Source organism: Colletes gigas, unplaced genomic scaffold (genome assembly GCF_013123115.1).
Source record: "Colletes gigas isolate AHSC1104 unplaced genomic scaffold, ASM1312311v1 Colletes_gigas_Sc00008, whole genome shotgun sequence".
Taxonomy (NCBI): Eukaryota; Metazoa; Arthropoda; class Insecta; order Hymenoptera; family Colletidae; genus Colletes; species Colletes gigas.
Genome location: NW_025106637.1, coordinates 2,004,012 through 2,026,486, shown reverse-complemented (window position 1 = coordinate 2,026,486; position 22,475 = coordinate 2,004,012). Strand labels below are relative to the sequence as shown.

Here is a 22,475-nt window from a genome sequence, read left to right as displayed (position 1 = left end):
GATATAAATCCTGTATAAACGACTATAAATACACGATTGTGTCTGTAAATTTAAAGGAAAAAAAAATCATTCACTTTGATTGTCCATGCTGCAGCCCGTACCAAACGTCGATCGTTTCGTAATCGACTGTACAATATAATCTATTATTTCGTTCTCGTTTACACGAACAAAATGCTTCCTACTTTCGATCGATACACCGATTACAGCTAGGATGGCCCATCAGTTTTCGTTATTTTCTTTTTCATTGAAAATTACATCGCAAATTACAATGAATAAAGATAGTTCGACGTCGACATATTACATTAAAAAATATATAAGGTGTTCGACATCGTAGGGAAAAATTTTAACGGGAGATTCTAGGGGCCAAAATAAGACGAAAATCAAGAATAGCAATTTGTTGATGGAGGCTTCGTTAAAAAGTTATTAACATATAAAGTTCCGTTCGTACTGAATTTTTATCTCGAAAATACGTAGGATTTCGGAGGTATGTGTATTCATAAAAAATGCTTGTAATTGACCCCCGCAACCGAAAATAATTTTTCCAAAACGATTTGAAAAATTTTTTTTTTTGCCAAAAATTTCATATCTTCTTGAATTTTTTTCTAGAAAGTGGGTAGGATTTAGGAGGTATGTCTATTCACCAAAAATGATTATAATTGACCCCCTCATCCGAAAATAATTTTTCCAGAACGATTTCAAATCTTTTAATTCAATTGTTAATAACTTTTTAACGAAGCCTCGATCAACAAATTGCTATTCTTGATTTTCGTCTTATTTTGGCCCCTAGAATCTCCCATTAAAATTTTTCCCTACGTTGCCGAACACTTTGTATAATATAATGAGTTTGTATTATTAATTAATGGAATGAATTTAATCGATTAGAAAAGTCCATAAAAAATGATAGGCAAAACGAAAGAACTCGTGGACCGTCCTAATTTAATTAGCTGTACATTTTCGTACTCGATTAAATTTCGTTAAGTATATATATATTTCGTTTTATATAAATGTATTAACGGCTGTAAAGGCAACCTCATTTTTACATTCATTATCGTCCACACGGTAGAAATTTTTGTAAAGATGAGTTTCGCAACGAATGCGTCTCGGCTTGTAAGTTTGCACTTTGCCCGTGATCCTTGTATACGCGTGTACGTAGACAATTTGCCACGATAAACTTGTATTTACAACGCATTCACGTGTGTCTGTAACCCACACTGCGCCTGTGTGCTTCGTGCCTAACGAAGCCGACCTTTCCTTTACCTGTGCAACAATAACTGACCTACATCATCGTGTATTTCAGGTGCACAACGAGTTCTCGGAAAACTCCAGCGAAAAGAGCGAAAAGAGTCCAAGAAACTGGAAAACAATTTATCGAAGACTGTTTCGGAAAATCTCTGTTTGTTTTTAAGGAGCAAGACCACTGCAAAAACCTGAATTTTCGCTAATTTGTATCTGGAAAAAAAACAAAAAATTTTCTCTCGATCTACAGGAGTATAATTAGAGAAATACGTAGGGGATTTTTGAAACATTAATTTTTGTGTGATTGGCGAGCATTTGAAGTGGAAAGTTCAATTTTGTAAAAAAAATGGGGCAATCATTTGTCAATAAATAATGTTAAAATTTCGTATTTCTCTAGCTATACTCGTGTAGATTAAGAGAAAATTTCTTGTCTTTTTCCAGATACAAATTTTATATATTTGTTAATAACATTCTGGAATATTATTTCAGGTTTTTACAGTGGTCTTACCCCTTGATCCTATTTAAAAAGGCTGTTGAAATTTATGAAGAGATCCATTTTGATAATTTGATCCGTACTCGTGCGTTTATATCCGAGAGCTGCGTCAGTGATGCAAGAGGGATTTCTGTGCACGTTTCAGTAACTGTTTACCACGTAATAGCGAGCGTTCCTTATACTGCAGTCTACAGTATTATTTTCGTGCGGTGACATGGTCGGTTCGCAGAACGTCGAAAATGAAAACGATCTTTGTACAAACACCGTGACTCATCTGGAGGGCTCGAAACCTTTCGCGATAACGATTCACGAAAACAAAGGAAACAGTACGGAGAAAGAAAAGAAAAATGAAATAGAACCACCTTTGGCTTTATTTTTATCGTCTAGTCTTTAAGCGTTTAGGAGCCTTAAGTTATCGAGATTCTCGTCCTAATTTTAACACGTATATTCCTGTAACCCTCTAGTTCATTAAAACATACCCTCGTTCGATCGCCAAATTCTTTTGTACTTGTTCCAAGCACCAGTATCTGTATAAATGTAAACAGTAGATATATAAAGAAAAGACACCAGCTTCGTACACCTATAATGATAATAGTGGTAATTAAACGGTTACTTCCAAGAGTAATTTTGTGTAAGCTGAAATAGGGAATTATTATTTCCTTACGTTAATAATTGGTGTGTTCTTTCACCTCACAAAATTACTTCCCAAAGCAACCTGCGACAAATTAAAAATTGTACTTAAATTAGTCGATGTAATCTGTAAACTAAAACGCGAAAGGGAAGATTCAGTCTTGTATAATGCGCTATCGTTCGATCATCGAGCTTTCAATAATTTCTGAAGCAGCGTTATCTGTACAAGCATAAACATTAGATAGTAAAAATAGTCTTTTAAATACCATTGGAAGAAAATTGGATTTTCCGCGAAAAGGGGAAAGATTTGGTACAGTTCGATGGGAGTTATTTGATCGAGTAACTCCCATGAGCCCCATAAGGAAATTTCAGAAAATCCTCGGGTCATTGTGGACGACGTATCCTCTGTGCTTATCTTATCTCACGAATTGACACGGTGCCTCTCGTCAGAGCTCTCCGTTGTTCCGTTTAGTTTTCTTCTGGGACTCGTGTGGTTAGGCGAATCACGGTGAAATTGCTCTCACGTACGCGATTTTCAGTTTCGACATTGCGTGCCGCGTCCCGAAAGAAACTTCGGATCTCTTCGCGGAGGAATTGAAAGATCAGCGAAATTTACGACAAAAGATCGCGGTTCTGTTCGTCATTTCGATCGAAATTTATTATTTCTTTGGAGTACGTGACTTCGCGTCTCAGCGAGATTTCGGTACGGGGTTCTCGCTTCATCTGGCGTCCATCTTCCTCAGAAGGGTGAGTATTTCGCGAGAATATAACTATTTATAAAGGTTTATCCAAGTTGAATATCTTGCAGAGCCTCTGAAAATTAAAATCTCTAATGGAGTTCATTTTATGAAGAAACGTTAAAGATCTACGCTAAATTAATATAGAATATGATAATTCACAAATGTTCTATCATTCTCGAAGCATGCAAATGATGATAGAATGGAAGTAGAAGACTTTATCATGATTATAAATAATCTGAGAATCTAGTAACTGATAATTGCAACAAAGATCATCGAGTTCTAAGCAGATGGTGCACGTGGAATCGCGGATCATCGATATAATCTATAAAGAAGTGCACGATAACGAGTAATCGAGTAAAATATCTTCGCGACTTGATGCTCACTGTTGCATGCACTCAAGAATAATACTACAGATTTATATAATTAAAATTCTGTACGAATCTATTGATTAGAATACGTAGATCAATCTCTAGATTTGTACAGAATTTTTATAATATAAATCTGTAGTATTATTAGTATTATTAACTGCATATAAGAGTAAGCATCAGGTCACGGAGATATTTTACTCGTTTATTCGTTATCGTGCAGTTCTACTCTATTAATTGGAACACGTAGATCGATCTTTAGATTCGTACAGAATTTTTATAATATAAATCTGTATTATTATTGACTGCATGCAACAGTAAACATCAAATCACGAATTTACGAAATTATCGTGCAGTTCTACTCTATTAATTGGGACACGTAGATCGATTTTTAGATTCGTACAAGAATTTTTATAATATAAATTTGTAGTTTTATTAGTATTATTGACTGCATGCAAGAGTAAGCATCAAGTCACGAAGATATTTTTTACTCGTTTATTCGTTATCGTGCAGTTCTACTCTATTAATTGGAACACGTAGATCGATCTTTAGATTCGTACAGAATTTTTATAATATTAATCTGTATTATTATTGACTGCATGCAACAGTAAACAATAATCACGAATTTACGAAATTATCGTGTAGTTCTACTCTATTAATTGGGACACCTAGATCGATTTCTACAGTTCGAAAATAGAGAGAATTCTGCAGGCGTTGGAATCTGAATTCCGTAGAAATTGCACGATAATCGTAAAGGAAGTGAAACCATTTCGAAGGCGTGGTTTCCGGAAAGTGACCAATGATGTACCTTTCTTGCAAAAGGTCCTTAGAGAGAGAAAGCGAGAGGGAATTGACTACCCTCTTTCTGAAGGGTGGTTGTTGCGGGTCATATAAACCTGGCACGAAGATTAACCTGATCATACGGGGGCCCCCTGCCTTGGAAGCATCGTCCACACCTGGAAAAAGGCTTAATGGGCGTTCACGAGGCTGAAGGAAAGGTCACTTTGAGCTGCACCATGGGCTACGAGCCTGAAATCACGAACGAGGTTTGTCAGTCAATTTTTTAATAATCAAATGGGCATATTTCTAGCTTTTACAGACTTTAGAGTGTTTCTCTAGCAACGAGCCATCGTTCTCATCAGCGACTAGGATACGTATACGAGGGTTGTTTTAAAAGCTTCGAGTTTAATATAGAAACAAGTATTTTTGTTGGATTCCAACACTTTATTGAAGAGAAGAAACTCGTACAACTATTACGTCGACTGAAGACTAGACTCTTTCTGTCTGTTTTTCGGTATTGCAGGCGTTTATAAGTTATTGGTAGAGATGGGTAGGGGTAGGGACGATGATCAAGGGATAGTGTGACTCAGGAAGGGTACGAGGTTCAGGATGAGTAAGGATTAGAAATCTGTACTAGGATGTTTTGGATGTGTAATGTTTGCGAGGTGACGGAGTGGTGTTTGTTTGGTCGTGTTGGTCATCCAACATTTTTCTGGTTGAATATAGCTTTATTTTTCAACATAGTCTTCTCTTAAGTCAATGTAACACTTTCAACCCTTCTAAATAGTAGTCTTGCCCTGCAAAGGCATTGACGTTCGCGATGATCTCGTTCGATAGAGATCTCTGTTCTCCAAGCGATATTTTAAGAGAAAAATATCGCTTGGGGTCAGATCTGGTGAACACAATGCGTGGACAATCAATTTGAAATGCAATTCGTGAATTTTTGGCGACCACCAAAGTGTGAGCTGGTCTATCTTTAAAAAAATACTGACACCGACTGGCAAACAACAACTGAGCGTACAAAATTGCTGAAATTTTCACAGATACTTGTCAAAGCATGTACCATTCTACCAGAATGATCAAGACTTTTCAGACGACCCTCGTAAATATTTTTTTAAGGAACCAGAGACAGAGGACTCGTCTTCGATCAAGAAAATCACGGTGAATGTATTTTTTTTGATCCTCAGAGGTATTTGAAGGGGATCGCCGATATCCCAGAGTGTCGAGGACAGATCAATCTGGACGTCGATTACAGAGACTTCCCAGAGGAGAAGATCTGGAGCCCGAGGGAGGAGGTGAACGAATGGGTTCCACTTTACGTCTTCATGGCTCGTTCCGTTCTCACGTTCGTCCAAGAAAAACATGGTATCTCCAATCGAGAAGCCATGGAGAACTCCTGCACCGGTTACGCGGAACAATACATCACCGACATCCTACACGACTCGGAATATATACCGGAAGTCGCCCTGAAGACCGTCCTCACGAAAGAGTTGCCACGAAAACTGGTAGCGAGATGGACCAGCGAAGAAATCGTAAGCCTACACCATATATTCCTCTACCCAACAAAATTATGAAATTATTACACGGTGCTATTTTCCAGGAACTGTTCATCCAAGGGATCGTCAGACACGGAAAGAACTTTGCGAAGATCCAGAAGGATCTACTGCCCCGGAAGGACACCGTAAGTTTTAGGCCATTTGAACAAAGTAGATTTAAGTTTCAAAGATTAACTGTGTGAAATTTGGAACTATCAACAATTTTGCAGAAGGATATCGTGGACTTCTATTATGCATGGAAATGGTCAGAGTCGGCGAAGCAGCTGAGGAACTACCGACGTCGACGTCGCCCGACGACCAAGCGACGCGTACCGTCAATTGGCTGTATTTTCGGTGAACTATCGACCCCGAGAATCGTCACACGCAGCGCGACCGCCGCCTCCAGGATGTCCTCCCTCCGCAAGACCGAGGAGAGCCAGTTCCTGGACCTTGCAAAGTCCACCAGAAGCTCGAGCTTCGTCACGAAGAGAAAACGAAACTCGCTCGTGATTCGATGACGCGAGTTACAGATAGGGGTAACACCCGTCTTCCAGTCAATATTTAATAGAGGTTCCTATTTCGCGTACATCTAAATACACGGGTACCCATGTGCTTCTTAATAAAAATTTGACAATTGCAATGCCACTATCAATAATGGTACATTTCCTCTGGGTTCAGAGGATCGTTGTTCTTTAGCAATCGTACAATTGTTAATAAGGATTGGACAACTGCAATGTCACTATCAATAATGGTACATTTCCTCTGGGTTCAGAGGATCGTTGTTCTTTATCAATTGTACAATTGTTAACACTTTACCGGCCGGTAGCGGTTGATTAATCGGCTATCGGTCGGTAAGCGTTGGTCGGTAAAAAAGTTTATTAATACGCTATCGGTCGGTAAGTGTTGGCCGGTAAAAAAGTCGATTAATAGGCTATCGGTCGGTAATGTGTTAATAAGAATTGGACAACTGCAATGTCACTATCAATAATGCTACATTTCTTCTGGGTTCAGAGGATCGTTGTTCTTTATCAATTGTACAATTGTTATCGAGAGTTCAGTTTATGTCGGTTTGTACAATTTCCCTTGGTACACAGAGGTCATGTAGACCACCTACCCCCCGTTCGCTGACGATCATTTGGATCGACGCCATTGCGACCAATGTAGCTAGAAAACTAAGTCCCATTTTCGGGGAGTGGGGAACGATAACGTGGCGGGCCTCTGCTACCATGCAGCGTGCAGAGTGTTGGGAAGAAGCAACGAGTGTTGCTATTGTTCCGTTGTTACCCCCAATACAACACGTGTGCGGGTTAGCAGAGAGCCCCGAGTAGGTTTAATGTTCCTTATACAATATTCATTGTGCAATATGTAGTTAATATGATTCTACATATTTCCTTTACTGTTTAGAATATGTAATAATAAGCACCGATTGTACTGACGGAAAGAACATGTTCAAATACAGAGTACATAATTATAAACCCAATATTGTTGCGTCTGTATTGTAATATACTCTTATAATATACTCTTTTAGCAAGTACATGGCTTCACATCGCGTTAGGCATAATACACATTAATTTAAGACTACATGTACGTCAATCTAATTAATAAACAGTGCCTAAAGCTTTTTACTATGCATTTATGCCTACTTAATTGTCCCTTTACTTTGCCCCTTATCCCAAACGCGAAAATATAATACCTAATTCAGTGTATATCTATATCATGGCGCTCATGACGAACTATTTGACGACAAACTTGGGCGTTTTAACACCAGAGGGTTTCAGGTCGAAAAAAATGAGCGCCCTCTAGCGTTGGAAATAACGAACTACCCCCTTACAAACCTGGCGTTGATGGCGGCTTGATATATATAGATATAGAGAGAATTACGTAGGCTAGTGCCCATTTAAATGTCCGAGATCAGAATGATGGGCATTGATGGCCATTCAAGCATCTATGCGGAGGTATCCGCTGGCGTTTTAGACCACGCTCAGACTGCGACAAACAAAAGCTTTGCAACGCAAAGACTGCCTTTGTCTTCAGCTGTTTGTTCAGCGTGGAGAAAGGCAGGCGAGCTTGTCTCATTCAGCAGAAGACAATGTGCACGGCGAAGGCTGTAAGCATAATATCAGCCTCCATTGCTCGACTTGGACTTCGAGCAAACAAGTCGTATCACGATGTTCATGATATCCATTTTAAACAGGCCAATTCGAAGTTATAGACTCGTTCTTTGACTCTCGTAAATCTAAATTAATTAAAAGACACTCACGAAGGCGAAGGGTTAACCAAGCATTTTAACAATATTTCGATAAACGATTGGAGTTCTTGTTTACACGAAGCACTTGCAATCCCCATCGAAAGTCAGGATGGACAAGAGATGGGCAAGATTCTTATTTAAATAAAAATTATTATTCATTCTCGTTGGGTGAAAAATAAATCTTCGCGACGAACAGATGGTAATTGGGCTGCTCGATCGAATGAGGGTCACGAGTAAATTGCTATAGGTTCGTTTTATTGGTTATCTGTCGAATAAAATTTCACCCAACTCTTGGGGTAGACCGGTGAGCTACGCAGGAGTAATCGTCAGGCACAAATATCAACAATGATTTCATTCTCCATAAATTTCGTGTCCTGGAAACTTCTTTGAATCGAACGTTCCATTAGTTTTTTCTCAGAAAGACGTAATAGATTGTTGCTACAATTATAAGTGGAAATGTTCGCAAATACAATTTTCATTTTGGACCGGTGTACCGCGATAAAAAAAGGAAAAAGTCGAAGAAAAACCGATCGACTATCGATTGCACACACAACACACTCCCAGCCACCGTAAGTTTTGGCAACTCTGGCGCATTTTTATGTATTTATTACGTACAGAGGGTGCTCGACCAACCCTAAACCATAATCTATATCACGTGGACAAATTTTATTTCCAAGCAACAACGATGATGATGATGATAATAATAAGGATAACAACAATAATAATAATGTCTTTATTGTACCAAACTTGTAAACATTAAGGAATTAGAATTAAGCGAATAGAAGAAATTATAAACATAGGTATACATTAGGTACAAAGGCGTGGTACTAGAATGATCCATAAGTCTTCTCGTTATTTCTCCAGTATCATTTTTATACGAGGTTCTTATAAATAACTATATTATTTTTTCAATATAATGGTTGAGGGAACTGCGTTTGAATTTTCAATGAAAGGAAACGAAGAGATTTATGGATCATATTGGTACAGCTACATGTTGTCATTAACCTAACCTTGAGTCAATAATAACGAATACAAATTTTAGTTTTACAATTCGATTACAAATGAAACGGAAATAAAATTTGCCCAGCTCTGCGCTTTTTGGAGTCCAAATTTCAAGTGGCGCGAGTCCATGGTCAATTTTTACAAATTACAACAATTGCAGAGACTTCGAGAGACTATTCGACTTCCCTAAATGTCGTATTTCCGACTTCTCGATTACAATTACGATTGCACGGATAATTTGAAATTATTCACAGAGTCGAAAACAAGTCCTTTCATTTATACATCATCATCGAGTGCACTACACCTCGTCAGAGTACTTGATTAACATTCTAGCTACTCTTTTTATTTTTTCCCATTCAGAAATTAATTACGATCCTCCAATTGCATCGATCTTTTGTTCCTGTCGTTGAGAACTCGCGCCACTTGGGCTTTCAGTCATCAATTGTCATCGATCGTGGGACTCGAATGGCTTTGAACGTCGCCAGCAGAATAAAAAAAAACGAATTATACAATAAAGGGTTAAAGTTTCGTCGACTGTCCCGGCCCAAAGGACGATCGATTCGTAAAAAAAAAAAATCACGAGTTTAGCAATAAGTTGCGTTGATTCGACGAGGCTGTTAAGACACGGTTGTTCAATTCTGACGTGTTTCAATGCTTCCGCAGTAAAAAAAACCCTGTTCCCAATCGCCATTTCCATTAAGTTTTGCTCTTCAAGAGGTCTTCTCGCTTTAGAAGTCCCAGAATGATGAAAATTCTGCAATCTCGTCAAATAGTCGACAAAACTGCGTGTTACATTTCTGAGAGATTCAATTTCTATTTTTTTGAAGAAAAAAATTCTCAATGACCATTTATTTTTGGAAGAGCTAAAGCGAGGAGACTTCCGGTTGAACGTCGCGATAAACTATGTCTGAACTGTTTAGAAAATGTTCAGAGGGTGATAGTGTTTTCAACGTTGCAAAATTTATTGTATACATATATATGGCAACGATAATGATCACCGTAATCGGGACGTTCAACCCATCCAAAGTATTCTATTCGACTCGTGCACGCCTAACAGCGTTAACCATCTTTCCTCTCCGACGAAGATCTTCCAAGGACGGCTTCACCCAGAGAAGGGCGAAATTTTATTCGAATAATAAACAGGACTAATTTTGTTGTTAATAATCTCCAACATATTTGCAATTTGTTCCAAACTACTTTCAATATTGTTAGTAAGTTTATTTAAAAACTAGAGCCTAGAGTCCAGGTCCGAGAGGATCGAGAAGATCGTGTAATTTTCATTTATTATTCGAATCGTTTATTTCGGTGATCATTTAGCCCGTCTCTGGCCTCTCGTCGATGGCGTCCATCATATATGTATCACGGCAGCATTATCTCGAACGCAACGTACAATTTTTATATTAATTTCACTTTATAATAATAATATATATATAATAATATAATTACAAATAATTAATTATTCGTAATATTTATTTGAATATTTCACTAGATTTGTAGAATGTCTCTGTTTTCGCCCGCGTTTAGGCTCGACGTCGCCAGGATGTGAAGGCGCCTTCTTTTTTTCCCAAGTTTCGGTTTTATTATTATTTCTTTTTTTTGGAATTTTTTTTTTATTTTATTTTATCACAGGAGCCCATTTTCGACCGCGTCCCGGCGCCACGCATCGACACACCGTCGCTGGAACAACGCAACGGAGTGGCGAACGATAAAATCGTCGGGTCGATGGACGAAATAGATGTTCCGTCTGCGTTGATAAATCGTCAGAGTTCGATTCCTACCGTCCGGTATCGGCGTGAAGACAAATCGGAGGGATCTAATTGGTAGCGCGATCGTCGATCGAATTTTCATCGTGCATCGCCCTTTTATCGTGCGCCACTCCCCGTATTTACATCCTCACCCCGGATCAATCCTTCCCAAAACTCCCTTAAACTGTTACAAAAACTTTCCACCCGAACGACAACCAAAGATCTTCGTTTTAAAATAAAAACCTAAAATCGAGACGTAGCTCGTACACGATTAACGCGGCCCCCGAAATACGTGTGCAAATCGACCCCCCTTTGCACCGAATCAAGGTTACATTTATGGCAACGCGAACTCCAATTTGGAAAATGTAATTTCCCAAAAGAGTCGCAAAGGGTCGAAATTCAAATCTCGTACGTAGTGGCAGTTGATGTGAACGACACCGACACGAATAAAAAATAAGGGATTATCATTCCCGTGGGGCTTCCAGTAAAAATAAACGCAATTTCGACTGGTCGTCCCGGGTGCAATCGAGATCCCTACGTTCTACTAAATTCTCTCCTCGTTCGTCGATCGAACCCTTTCTCCCTTCGAGCCATGAATCTTTCAAACGTTCGCGTTCCGCGGAGGCGGCTGGAAAGGAAACACGACGCTCGATAATCAGTCCTTGTGCCTCTCGTATACTCGGTTCCCGTCTTTACGTATATTCGATGCCCTCGAGACCCTCCGTCGTCCAGTTTTCGCTTCGCCCACGCCACTGTAAACACCCCCTAATCGTTCCCCGATAACCGAAGGGAGCAACAGATGCTCGCCAGCACGTCGCACACGCTGGAATCGCGAGTCCTCGATTCCGCAACAAGCATCCCCGATGGACCCTCTAACCCCCTATTGCATCGGGTGTTCGACCCTCGTAAAAACAATTCCTGCAAATTAAATTAAAATAAAAAGTTCTTGCAATTTTCTGTTTCCTTTCTTTTATAATTGATTGAATTATTAAATTGATCAAGAAGGAAGTCGATCATTCGTAAAAGTAATATTCATAGCTTCTTGGATCCACAGATTCGAATTTATTTACCATCTCCGTGTATGGCTCAGCTGCTCAAGATTTAATTGCAGTATAAATAAGATGCAACGGAGGGTTGAAACGACTCTCTCGAAGAACTGAACGTACCTTTCCCAGGGAATTCAATCTACTTTTGCAGGACAATAGTTAACATTTTTTGGGGGAGTGGGGGGGGTACCGGTGGGAGGTACAGGAGGTCCTCCCAAGCCCCAAAAAAGGTGCAACGGGCGCAGGGAAGCGGGGGAACGCCTCTCGAGTCCTAAACAACGATGAACATGCCGCTCGTCGGTCGTGAAATGTTTCGAAAATCAGTTCCCTGCCCCCTCTCCCCCCTTCTCGATTGGCTAACGACGAGTCCAGTCTTCTCGAATGGCTCTTGGCCAACATCCACGGGACGCAACGTCCCTGTGAAGCATCCTGGTGAACGCGTGCCCCGATCGACGCCCTTGGCGGGGAACCCATGGGGTCGTCGACGGGGGAAAGGACGTCGTCCTCGCGGAGGACGCGACGGTCGGAAGGAATTCTATTTACATCGCGGCAAGTTGTCCTGAGTAACCACACGATCACAGCCACTCGGTGAGGCAGCCACCGAACCACATAACCACGATGGGTACGAGGTACGTCGTAAGGGCACGCGACAACGACATCTTCTGTCTGCTCGCGCCGCTGTCCGCGGTCGAGGTGCCGTTGTTGTTGTTGTTCACGGTATTCGGGACGTTGTCGACCCGCGGCGGAACGACTTCCGGGTGCACAGGCGGCTGGGACTGCTTCGGCGTTTCCGGCGGCGACGACTTCGGCTCGTACCCGGAACCCTCCTTGAAACCGTCCTCGTCGTCGGTCAGAGGACTGTCCTCGTCCGTACCGTCCCCGGAACCGCTCCCAGAACCAGTCCAGACCGTCTCCTCTGAAATTCAGAGCACGAAGGATCCGTCAAGACCGTGGAAGAGAAACCTAGTTCTAAATTTGTCGGAGGCAAAAAGAATTCCGCTCGAGGTTGATAACTGGTTTGAAAGGAGAGTGGACCCGACGATGGTACAAAAAGAAACTCTGATATTCCAGTCAGTCTGCCTAAACTCTGAGATTTTTACGATGGAGACGTTGCATAGTGAGTATGATGGGAGGTCGAGACAAAATTAATTACTCCTGAACAATTCAATTTTTGGGATCTCTAATACTTTCTTAACCCTTTGCACACCTATGTCGAGTGTGACTCGATATCAATTTTTATCTCAGGAGCTTCTTTATCAATATTTTTTCAAATCCAAACCACGGAGATATCATACACTTGAAACTTAAAAAATACAACAATAACGTAAATAAAACAGATATCTAATTGAATTTGTTTAAATTTCCCCTACTTTTTAGCTAACGTAAGTTTCAAATAAAACACTAAAAAGCGTTGGAAGCTGCTTGGTAACGAAATTCAAATATAATTCGGAGTGCAAAGAATTAAAGAAGATACAAAGATCACCAAAAAAAAAAGAAATCAAGGTGATGTTAATTTTGTTTGCTTTTACGCTTTTGTATTTAATTTTCGTTCGATATGTTCGTCAGATATTTAATGAACATTCTGATTGCACGTTCGGCGAGATAGGGAGCACGAGAAACGAAACAAATTGGTATTCGACGAAGAATCAAAACGGTTGATCGTTAATTGCCGAACGATAAATGCGCCCAATTACGGCAGACGCGAAAGATGCATTGAGTTCGTTGTACAAACTGGCATTTCCATTTAATCAACTCATTATCCGGATTCGATTAGCTATCCGCGTTTACGGGGCGAATGTACATTGTTACCGATTACACGATGGCGCCTATATGTTTTAACTAAATACATACCGCGCCGTGTGCCGTCGATGGGAGATTCAACGAATCCGTGTTTGCATTAATGGAAAGAGCATACACGGCGAAATACACGCGTGTATGAAAACGTTCCACCGGTTGGATAATTAAACCTCGCGTATGGTCTTGACTTTTTACGACCCTCGGTCGAAATAGACTCCATATTGGACCGGATGGAACGAATTACCGTGCAGAATCTTTTCACCAGTATTGTATCTATCTTTTTATAACGTTAACTTTACTGTAAATCTAGTTTTAAATGATCAATCAATAAGTGTCAAATATTCTTTCAATTCCTGTGAACTAAATGTTAGATATTAATTTTGTCCATCTCAGGGGTGCTTGATTAGGTACCTGTGTCTATCCAATCGACGTCCTGGCCATTGAACGCGGACTTGAGTCTGCTCGTGATGGTCGTCAACGCGTAGATCTGATCTCTGACGATCGTCGGTCTAGGTCCTGTGCTCCGCACTTCCGGATTCAGTATCTGAGTCTCTCCGTTCGATGACACGGGGTATATGTACCTGCAAACAGCAACGTGGAGATTTTCTTCACTTTTCGAAAAAAGGTTGACTCAAATTTAAATAATAAAATTGTACAAATTTGTGGATATAAAGATTCCTTCGACCAATTAAAAGAGGGCACCCTTTCGAGCGAAACCATTTTCTATAAAACTGGTGCCTCCAGTTCTCGAGCCACGGCCAATAAGGCGATGATGATTCGTAATTAAACGAGAAAACTACGGAGCAATCATTCGCATACCGAATCATTTCGCGCTCATCCAGGGAAGGTACGAGTTTTCTTTACAGTCGTGGCAATTTTAATCGAAGGTCGAGTCGACTGGTCGCATACAAACGGGCTAATGGCGCACAGATAATCTTCCCGAGAAATTTAAACGTCGATTCTGAAACTGTGGCGCTCGCGAAATATGTAAATTCCTACGTGCTTCATAAATAAGCAATGAAAAGCGTATTAATTTATCCCCCGAAATAGTAATTCGTAATTTTCCCGCGGCGGAATAGGACGCGTTGAATATGGAAAGCAGCACGTGGGATCTTTAACCGACCCTAGGCCTAAATTATTCAATTTCAGTCAATTCCAGGCAAGTTACAAACATATGCTCGCCGTATAAGATTAAAGAGGTTAAAAGGGTGGATTACCTAGAATGGAGAGCATTAATTCAATTAAATCGTTAGACACGTGTCCCTGTACCCTTTCGGGGACCTACATCTCGTAGAACTAGATTCAAAACGTGGCCTTAGCTGAGCAGAACAGAGCATTAAGCAATAGTAATATTTGTCGTCACTTCTACAATCTTTAAAACATTTTTTTTATCTATTTCCTACTGTTTGACCTATCCAAGTACTTTTATTCTTTGACTTGTGTACTCAAAAAAATTTAATAGCGCTACATCCGCGGAAGGTTCAAGCATTGAGTCTTTTACCTTAACACAGCAAAGAAGGATTGAGTGTTTTATCGAGCCGCTACGTGGCTGTGACCATGATCGACCAACAATTTGTTTTAATGATACCAGCAAGAAGATGGACAGGAGAAACATACGAAAGCTAATGGTGACTACTAAAGAGGAACTGGTCTATGCAGGCGCGGACGAGTTTGTACGTAGAAGGGAAAAGTAATGTTGCAATTCTGCTTCAAGATGCAACATCCACTCCTTCATCGTGTGTCACGCTTTTCGCTCCTAATATGAAATGGGTGGAAAACTCGGCAAAAACGAAGCGTTCGTCACACTTTTATGAGTGCTAGAATAATACTATCGAACTCATTCAGCTAAGAAAAGTTAAATTACAATACGAATCACATTGGAAGGGGTGTAAATCTTGTGCAGTTGAAAATAAACCACGTTGAGGTAGAAACAGCTGAGAGAAATCGACTCACTTGTCAACGTGGGTGCCGTTCCAGCACTCCTTCGTGTTGCTGGGTGGGACCACCAATCCATCGTTGCAGAGCTTGTAGGGTAAATACACCCAAAACTGTCTGGAGTCCCCGACCCTCTGTCGTATCTCTTTCACCAGCTTATCGAGGATAGCGGCGGTGGAGGCACGGTCCTCCGTGACAGTCTCCTGATCGAAATTCAGCGACTCGAGCTCCAGCTCGCGATTGTCTCTGCGTCTGCGTCTGCCCAGCACAGGCTTCCCGCAACCGGTGAACACCCTCTGCGAAACGTCGTGGCTGTTCTCCTGGAAGTTCATTATCGCCTCGGAGATTTTCAGGTTGATGGGTCGCACCAGCATCTCGATGTTGAAGGGGCCCAGCAGCCGGTCCGCCACTTTGTCCACGGCCTCTGAAATTTAAAGAAGATTCGAGGGGAATTAACGGTCAGCTCCTCCCTTCAGAAGGGTAGATTACGCCACGAGATTTGGCCCGAATGATTTTATTGGGGGACAGAGGATTCCATGATCTTCGACGTTAACGATATAGAAATCTTTCGATATCTTCGAGGGGTGGATTTTCAAGTGTCCTTAGCTTATTTTTCTTAAATTTGTTTAATGGTGCGGCAGTCACACGCAATTTATAATAATTGTAACCTTCCGTGGTCGATCGAGAGAAAAAGGAAAACAGCGAGAAAACGTGTTCTGGGTCCCAAGGATTCCCGTGGAGCGAAGGTTGGAGAAACGTCGAGTCCTTCGCGGCGCCCCTCTCCGCGAACGCTACGGAGGTTTTCTCACGCGACCGGCAATAAATAAAACGGACAACGCGTATCGATGCCAGGCGATCATATCGTGCCCCGGCGAGCCTGTAATTACAATGGAAACAATGGGACGGGAAATTACTCACCGACGAAGTGATTCCATTCAGCGTCCAGAGCCGCGTGCTGGGCCAAGCAACCCTTCATCACGTTGGCACACATGTCGCCGCACGCCAACACGGTCCCGGTTATCCCGCTGCACGATGGACAGACTGTCATCCTGGTGAGAGCAGCTGCACATTCCGCGGACGGTTTCAACTGCGAAAACAAAACGATTTAACAAACGTTCAGGCGTCGTCGAACCTCAAATCGACGCGATCAACGGTCACTGAGAATCGATTCGTCGTTAGACATGGTCAGAAAACGAGATGGGCAAATTATGTGTTTTTGAAAAATAGAATTCGCATAGAAGAGGATATATTCTACTGTTTTATAGTTTAAGAAAATTGCGTTCTTGCTTCACAACTTGCAGTGAAAAATTACATTTGTTTCTAACCGATCGACGATCACAGAGAATCGATTCGTTATTAGACCTTGGTCAGAAACTTAACGGGATGGGCAAACTATGTGTTTTTGAAAAAATAGAATTTGCCTAGAAGAGGATATATATTCTACTGTCTTATAGTTTAAGAAAATTGCATTCTTGCAGTGAAAAATTACACGTTCGATCGATTCTAACAAATTTTCGAAGGCCTCTCACGTTGGTTCCTATTATGGCTATAATAATTAATATTCTTATACGAAATTTTTAGAGGAAGTAGCTCAAGATATGTACTTTCGAACACATTAAACATTTATCAGAAAAAGTTTCATAGTTAGGGGAGAAAAATTCTTGAAAATTGCCTTTATTTTCAGCCGTCAGAATGGCTTCCCCCCTTAAGTCAACATAGACGTTTGTTCTCCCATGTTAATTGCTTGGTTTAAATGACTCACCGACTGCATATTCTTCACGATATCAGCGGCAACGGTCAGTGCTTGGTTGAAGGCCCTGGTGGCGACGAAGGACCTCTTGATCTGAACACCAAGTTTCTGGGGAACGTCGCCAAAAGGTCTCATCTCTTTCATGTGATCCCCGACGCATTCCAGATACTTGGCGTCGAAGTCGTATTGGCTGTTGAGCACCGTGAACATCTTCTGGTAGAGGATGTTGAAGAAGTTGTCCATGACGTCGTCCAGATCGACCTAGAACAATTGGAAGTCCAAAAAATTGTTCAGAGACATCGTCACGATCGTGAATAGAAATAATGGCCCTGTAATCGTAGTACCATTGCACTCCTCTTTATTGCAAAGGGTTAAACTATTCGTCGATAAAAGAGTTACGATCTGAAACAGTTTCCACCCTTCGTCGTATTGTAATTCGAAGGGAGATTGAAAACTTTTTACAGTGCTCTCGAAAACTTCGATTAAAAGCGGTAGGTTCGGGAGTCGGTAGCAGACTAGTAATTTAGTTCCTTAACAGATCGATGGAACTTCGAAACCGGGATGTGCAAATCGGTAAAACCTGGGGGCTAATCAAACGATACGGGGGGGGAGGAAAAACAAAAAACGAGATTTCCCCATTCGGGTTCCTGGCCAATATTCGCCGATCGAAGGAATAATCCTGCGATTCGACGGGCGCGTATTATCGAAACGGCGGGGAATATAAAAAGGAGAAATATAGAAGAGGAAACGAATTCTCGATAAATTCGTATCGTCCGATTCCATGACGCGCGACGACGATATATCGTCGATATAAATTCGTTACCGTCCGCGCGACGACTAGCAGCGATCGCGACGGTAATATATTCATGCGGGGGGCCATTTTCGTGCGAGCTACCCCGCACCGGGTACCATCCTGAACAGGTCCAAGTGGCGTCGGTGAATAATTCGAGGCGATTTGAATGACAATCGACCCTCGAAATGTCTCGTCTCGGTGCCCCCCGCCCGCCCCCCGTTTTCTCGCTGCTTCTTTTTTTATTTTGCTTCTTTTCTCGTTTTTGTTTTCACGGTGGACCAAGCGATTCGTGATTCCGTAGGCGTTGCACGTATGACGGATAGTAATGGCCCGTTCGATTCCCGTGTCTCTGTTGAATGGGATCCTGCTACTACTCGCAATAGTCTACTCGAACATTCAATCGAAAATGTTTCGTAAATTTTAGTGAAATCACGAAAGCAAGTACTACAAGTTTTAAGTTATAGAATCGATCGTTGCTCTGGAAATTATTTGCGTCGATAAAGTAAGAGTTCAAGTGTCAAAAGGAAAAATGGTCGTTTCGCGAGTGGCTGACTGATAATTATATCCTTAGACGAAGATCGAATGATAGTGTTTTACCAGAGGATGACCTTCGTGGGCTCAAAGGATCGACCCTTGGATATTTTGCAGTCCTTTATCGGAAAACGCCGCGATCGTTGTATGTCAAAAGCATTGATTAAACTCGCCTTCGCGCGTGACCCCTGCCACCCACCCCCCAATCACGAAGTCTCGTTGCTCGCGGTTAAACTCGGCTGGACGAGGGTCTGTCGTTCCAAAAGTTCGTCGTACGAGCCGCAACGGCGGGATAAAAGGGAAAGCCCGGGGACGTAGGCACGTAGGATAAATTCTACTTTAAAAAATCGCGTCCCTCGGACGTCGCTATTGATTTCATCGCGGAATTTTATTCGTCGCTGTTAAACAAATTTGTTTCCCCCAATGACAGACTCCTTCCACGTAAATAGGAACTACAGATAGGGGGTTACAGTTTTTGAAGAGAGTTCGGTTTGAAATTGACGCGCGAAGGGAGAATAAATGATACTCACCGTCCCCTTGCCGTAATAATTCTCCAATTCCTTAAACAGATCCATGAAAACGTACGAGTTCTGCTCGTAGAGAATCCCGTAGGTTACTTTGAACATGTCGTGAAAGACCCTTTTGCTGGACGCCAGGAGATCCTTAAAGAAACCTGCGAAAGAAGAGAAACCGTGTCACTGAAAATGGGAGACTATGAGAAACTGGACTGGGAAGCACAGCTTTCCCACAGAATTATTTTCTTGATTTTTTCTAAAATTTCCGTCGAAATTAATTAATCCCCATCATCGATGGATGGAAAATGTAATTCCCTTAATTGCAGGTCTCATTGTCGCGAGAATATCCGTCTCGCGATAACTGAAAATGGTACGATTCGCTCTTAGGGCGGACACCCCTATTAACGCGAGATTTACAAATCAATTACAGCCTCGATCCTCTTTCGGACGACTGATCGCGCGTTAACGGTGTTTTGCGTAAGACGCTTTGCGCGGATACTCCTATCCAATTTGCGAGCGTTAATTAACCACTTTCACACCCCGCCACCGTCGGTACCAACATGTTGCCCGAAGTTTGCGTAACAGCGTCGCGACGGAGCTGCGCGAACGAAACTTTCGTAATTCGTTCGCGTGAATCCCGAAACTCTGCTCGCAAAAACGGAAGGGAAGTTTTCGTCTCGTCTCGAATATGCTTCGGAGGGTAACATGGTCAGATAGATTAGGGGTGGTTCGGAAGACATCACGCGCCTCAAAACCCTTCATTTAAATCCGTTTTATCGCGAAGATCTCTTTACTTAATGTTGATTTTTACTAAATTGATAAATGAAAAATAACTATCCTTTAAAGCATTTAAAAAATAATGAACTAATGGAGGATTGCATAAATTTTCAAATAATTAAACTTGTAGAAGGCTGTGGTGGTACCAACAATCCATTTAAGGGTTAAACGATGAATTTCAGGGCAACAAAAAACGATAAAATACAAATGATAGAGCACCCTTTGAACATAGAACTTCAATTTGAAGTAACGATGGTGTATCATGTATTTAAAAAATTGTACAAATGTACAGGGGAAAGGGGTTTGAGGAAAATTATTATAAAAGAATGTTGGTCGTAAATAGACATCGTGGGGCCCTTAAGACAGAAAAGGTCGAGCATTTGGGGGGGTTAAAATCTCTGTGTCCGCCCAATAGTGGTCCAAATGGAAAGTAAAATCAAGACGGAAGCGTCTCCCGGGACAAAGTGTCTCAATCAGTTTCCACGACGGCGGGAAAAACGAGGAAAGAAGGAAAGGTCCGTGGCGTCGGTTGGGTTACAATGGCGGCAGCTTTTCCCGTCCCCAGCCCTCAATTGCGGTCGCGTCACCCTCGACGCGTAACCTCACGGACGTCCCCCGTCCCTGGAACACCGTTCTTATCGTCACTTCAGCCGCGAAGAATGTGATTAAAATTCCTTTTAACGACGGGGGAGAACAGGTACCCAGGGCCTCTGTGTAACGAATCGTCGGCGACGTCGACGACGCCCGGCAAAAAGCACCGAGGCCGTCGCGCGAAAGGGGAAGGAAGCACTTCGCGCGCCGCGACAGCTGGGCGTCGCGCTTTTAATTCGCGGGTACCTTCGTACCCCGGAACCACATCGCGTCTAATCCTTCAGGAACCATCTCTGACATCGTTGGAACCACCAAATGAGATACGAGTCACTTTAACCCTCGATCTCGAATTATTTTACTTAACGTTGATTTTTGGAAATCAACTTTCCTGTAGCAGAAACGATTCGTTGAAGAACAGAACAATTTCACAGGATGAAGTCACGAGCGTGACCAGTCGCCGTGAAAGGTACGGAGAATGAAATTTGAAATCCTGAGGAGAATGGAGCCCCGTCGAGTCGCGAGGGGATGGAAACGCGAGTTCGAAATTGCTTTGTGTATCGTTCGAAGTTGATTGGAAAGTCTCGAAAGGGTCGGTAGTTAATAATTCCCCTCTCATCCCTCCCCCCCCGGGTGCATCCGCAACTTTCTTTCGGTTGCCTCTATCATCTCCGTCTTCCACTTTACCCGTTCGCTCCCCAGTCCTCTTTTTCCTTTTGCTCCCTGTTTCACACTATCAGCCGCCCCCGTCCTCCACTTTTCGCCCCCTTTCTACCCCCCCACCCTTTCTCGCTCTCTGTCGCCGTACTTCTAACGCGTTGAGTGGCAAGCAAAGTGGGTACGTAGCTGGATGCGGCTAGGCAGTAGCACCTCAAAGGGAAGCACGGCGGCCGTCAGAGGAAGCCGTGGTCGGTGGAAAGGGCACGGGAAAGATTGAAGCTCGAACGAGGGTACCGACGCACGGCGTCGGGGCGTCTGGTGGCGCGAACTAGCGCTACGTCGAGTAATTTTGTTAATGAGAATCGTTAGGAGCCTGAGGTTTTCCAACGTGGTGCCGTCTAATTTTCGCGGCGATCGCCAAAGTGACTGGGGATGCCTCCTTAATGCACTCCATCCCCGTTTCACTCATTAGCCCGTAACTTTCCATCGGGGAGGACTGTCCACTCGAGCCACGATTCTTCTTCCTCGAACCAAGTCTCTTCCGCTTCGCGAACCTTCAAAAACTGTTCGATTGTCTCTAATACAGCGACTTTGCAACGCAGATGCAGTGCAACTCCTTTCATCCCCACTCCTGCTTCGTTTCTTTGCCTATTTTAATTTTATTTGTATAGACAAGCATGATGGACCATTGTCAATTCAAGTTGGATTTTCAAGCTTAACCTCTTGACGTACGATTTAATTTCAAACAATTTGTCAAACGTGTACTATTTAATTTTCTTTAAATTTGATCGAGCAAGGAATAGCCACGAAAAAGAATAGATTTGTTTTATGGATAATTCGTGAATCTAAAAATAATAACGAGTCAAACTCGTCATTGTACGACAAGGGGTTAATGGATCTACACTTTGAGGTTGAGACAGAGTAATTTTCCTGAAGTCTACGGTAGTCTGAGTCCTATTAAACGTCTAGATGGAGCACTCGAGTATCATGTCGGATGCATCCCCTTCCCAAATCTGGCTACTCGGAAGCTAGAACCGCCATTGTCATGCAAATCCTCTGTTCTACGTCTACGCCCGGAAATTCTGCATTTTGCTCCCATTCGAGCCTGCAGCATTTTGCTCGAGATCGCTCAGAGACATACGCTGTCACGCTTCGTCATAATCGTTAAACAACGGACATTACGTATAAAAGTTCGACGTATCCTTTTAGGGAACGCTGTGCCGTCGTGAACGAGTAAGTAAAAAGTCCGAAGGTAACGAGATCGGCGCGCAGGACATCAAACAAGGATTACGCGGTTGGAAAACCGAGG

The 22,475-nt window shown here is 42.2% G+C and overlaps 2 protein-coding genes across 2 annotated transcripts in view; one reads left to right on the top strand and one right to left on the bottom strand.

The window, feature by feature from the left end:
• The first annotated feature begins 2,888 nt into the window (after window positions 1–2,888).
• Window positions 2,889–6,486, top strand: LOC122396880 (arginine-glutamic acid dipeptide repeats protein-like). The gene is made up of 5 exons (XM_043395611.1): window positions 2,889–3,106; window positions 4,287–4,510; window positions 5,432–5,776; window positions 5,845–5,925; window positions 6,010–6,486. Exons 2-5 carry the CDS (start codon window positions 4,436–4,438, stop codon window positions 6,295–6,297), a joined length of 789 nt encoding a protein of 262 aa, XP_043251546.1. The 5' UTR covers window positions 2,889–3,106; window positions 4,287–4,435; the 3' UTR covers window positions 6,298–6,486.
• A 2,470-nt stretch (window positions 6,487–8,956) lies between these two features.
• Window positions 8,957–22,475, bottom strand: part of LOC122396878 (glypican-4) — a 104,808-nt gene continuing 91,289 nt past the window's right edge. The window contains exons 3-8 of the mRNA XM_043395609.1: window positions 19,157–19,299; window positions 17,315–17,563; window positions 16,471–16,639; window positions 15,571–15,976; window positions 14,029–14,198; window positions 8,957–12,736 (exon numbers count right to left, since the gene is read on the bottom strand). Of these exons, the coding sequence (XP_043251544.1) occupies window positions 12,396–12,736; window positions 14,029–14,198; window positions 15,571–15,976; window positions 16,471–16,639; window positions 17,315–17,563; window positions 19,157–19,299 (1,478 nt within the window). The 3' untranslated portion in view covers window positions 8,957–12,395. The remainder of the gene's footprint in view (window positions 12,737–14,028; window positions 14,199–15,570; window positions 15,977–16,470; window positions 16,640–17,314; window positions 17,564–19,156; window positions 19,300–22,475) is intronic.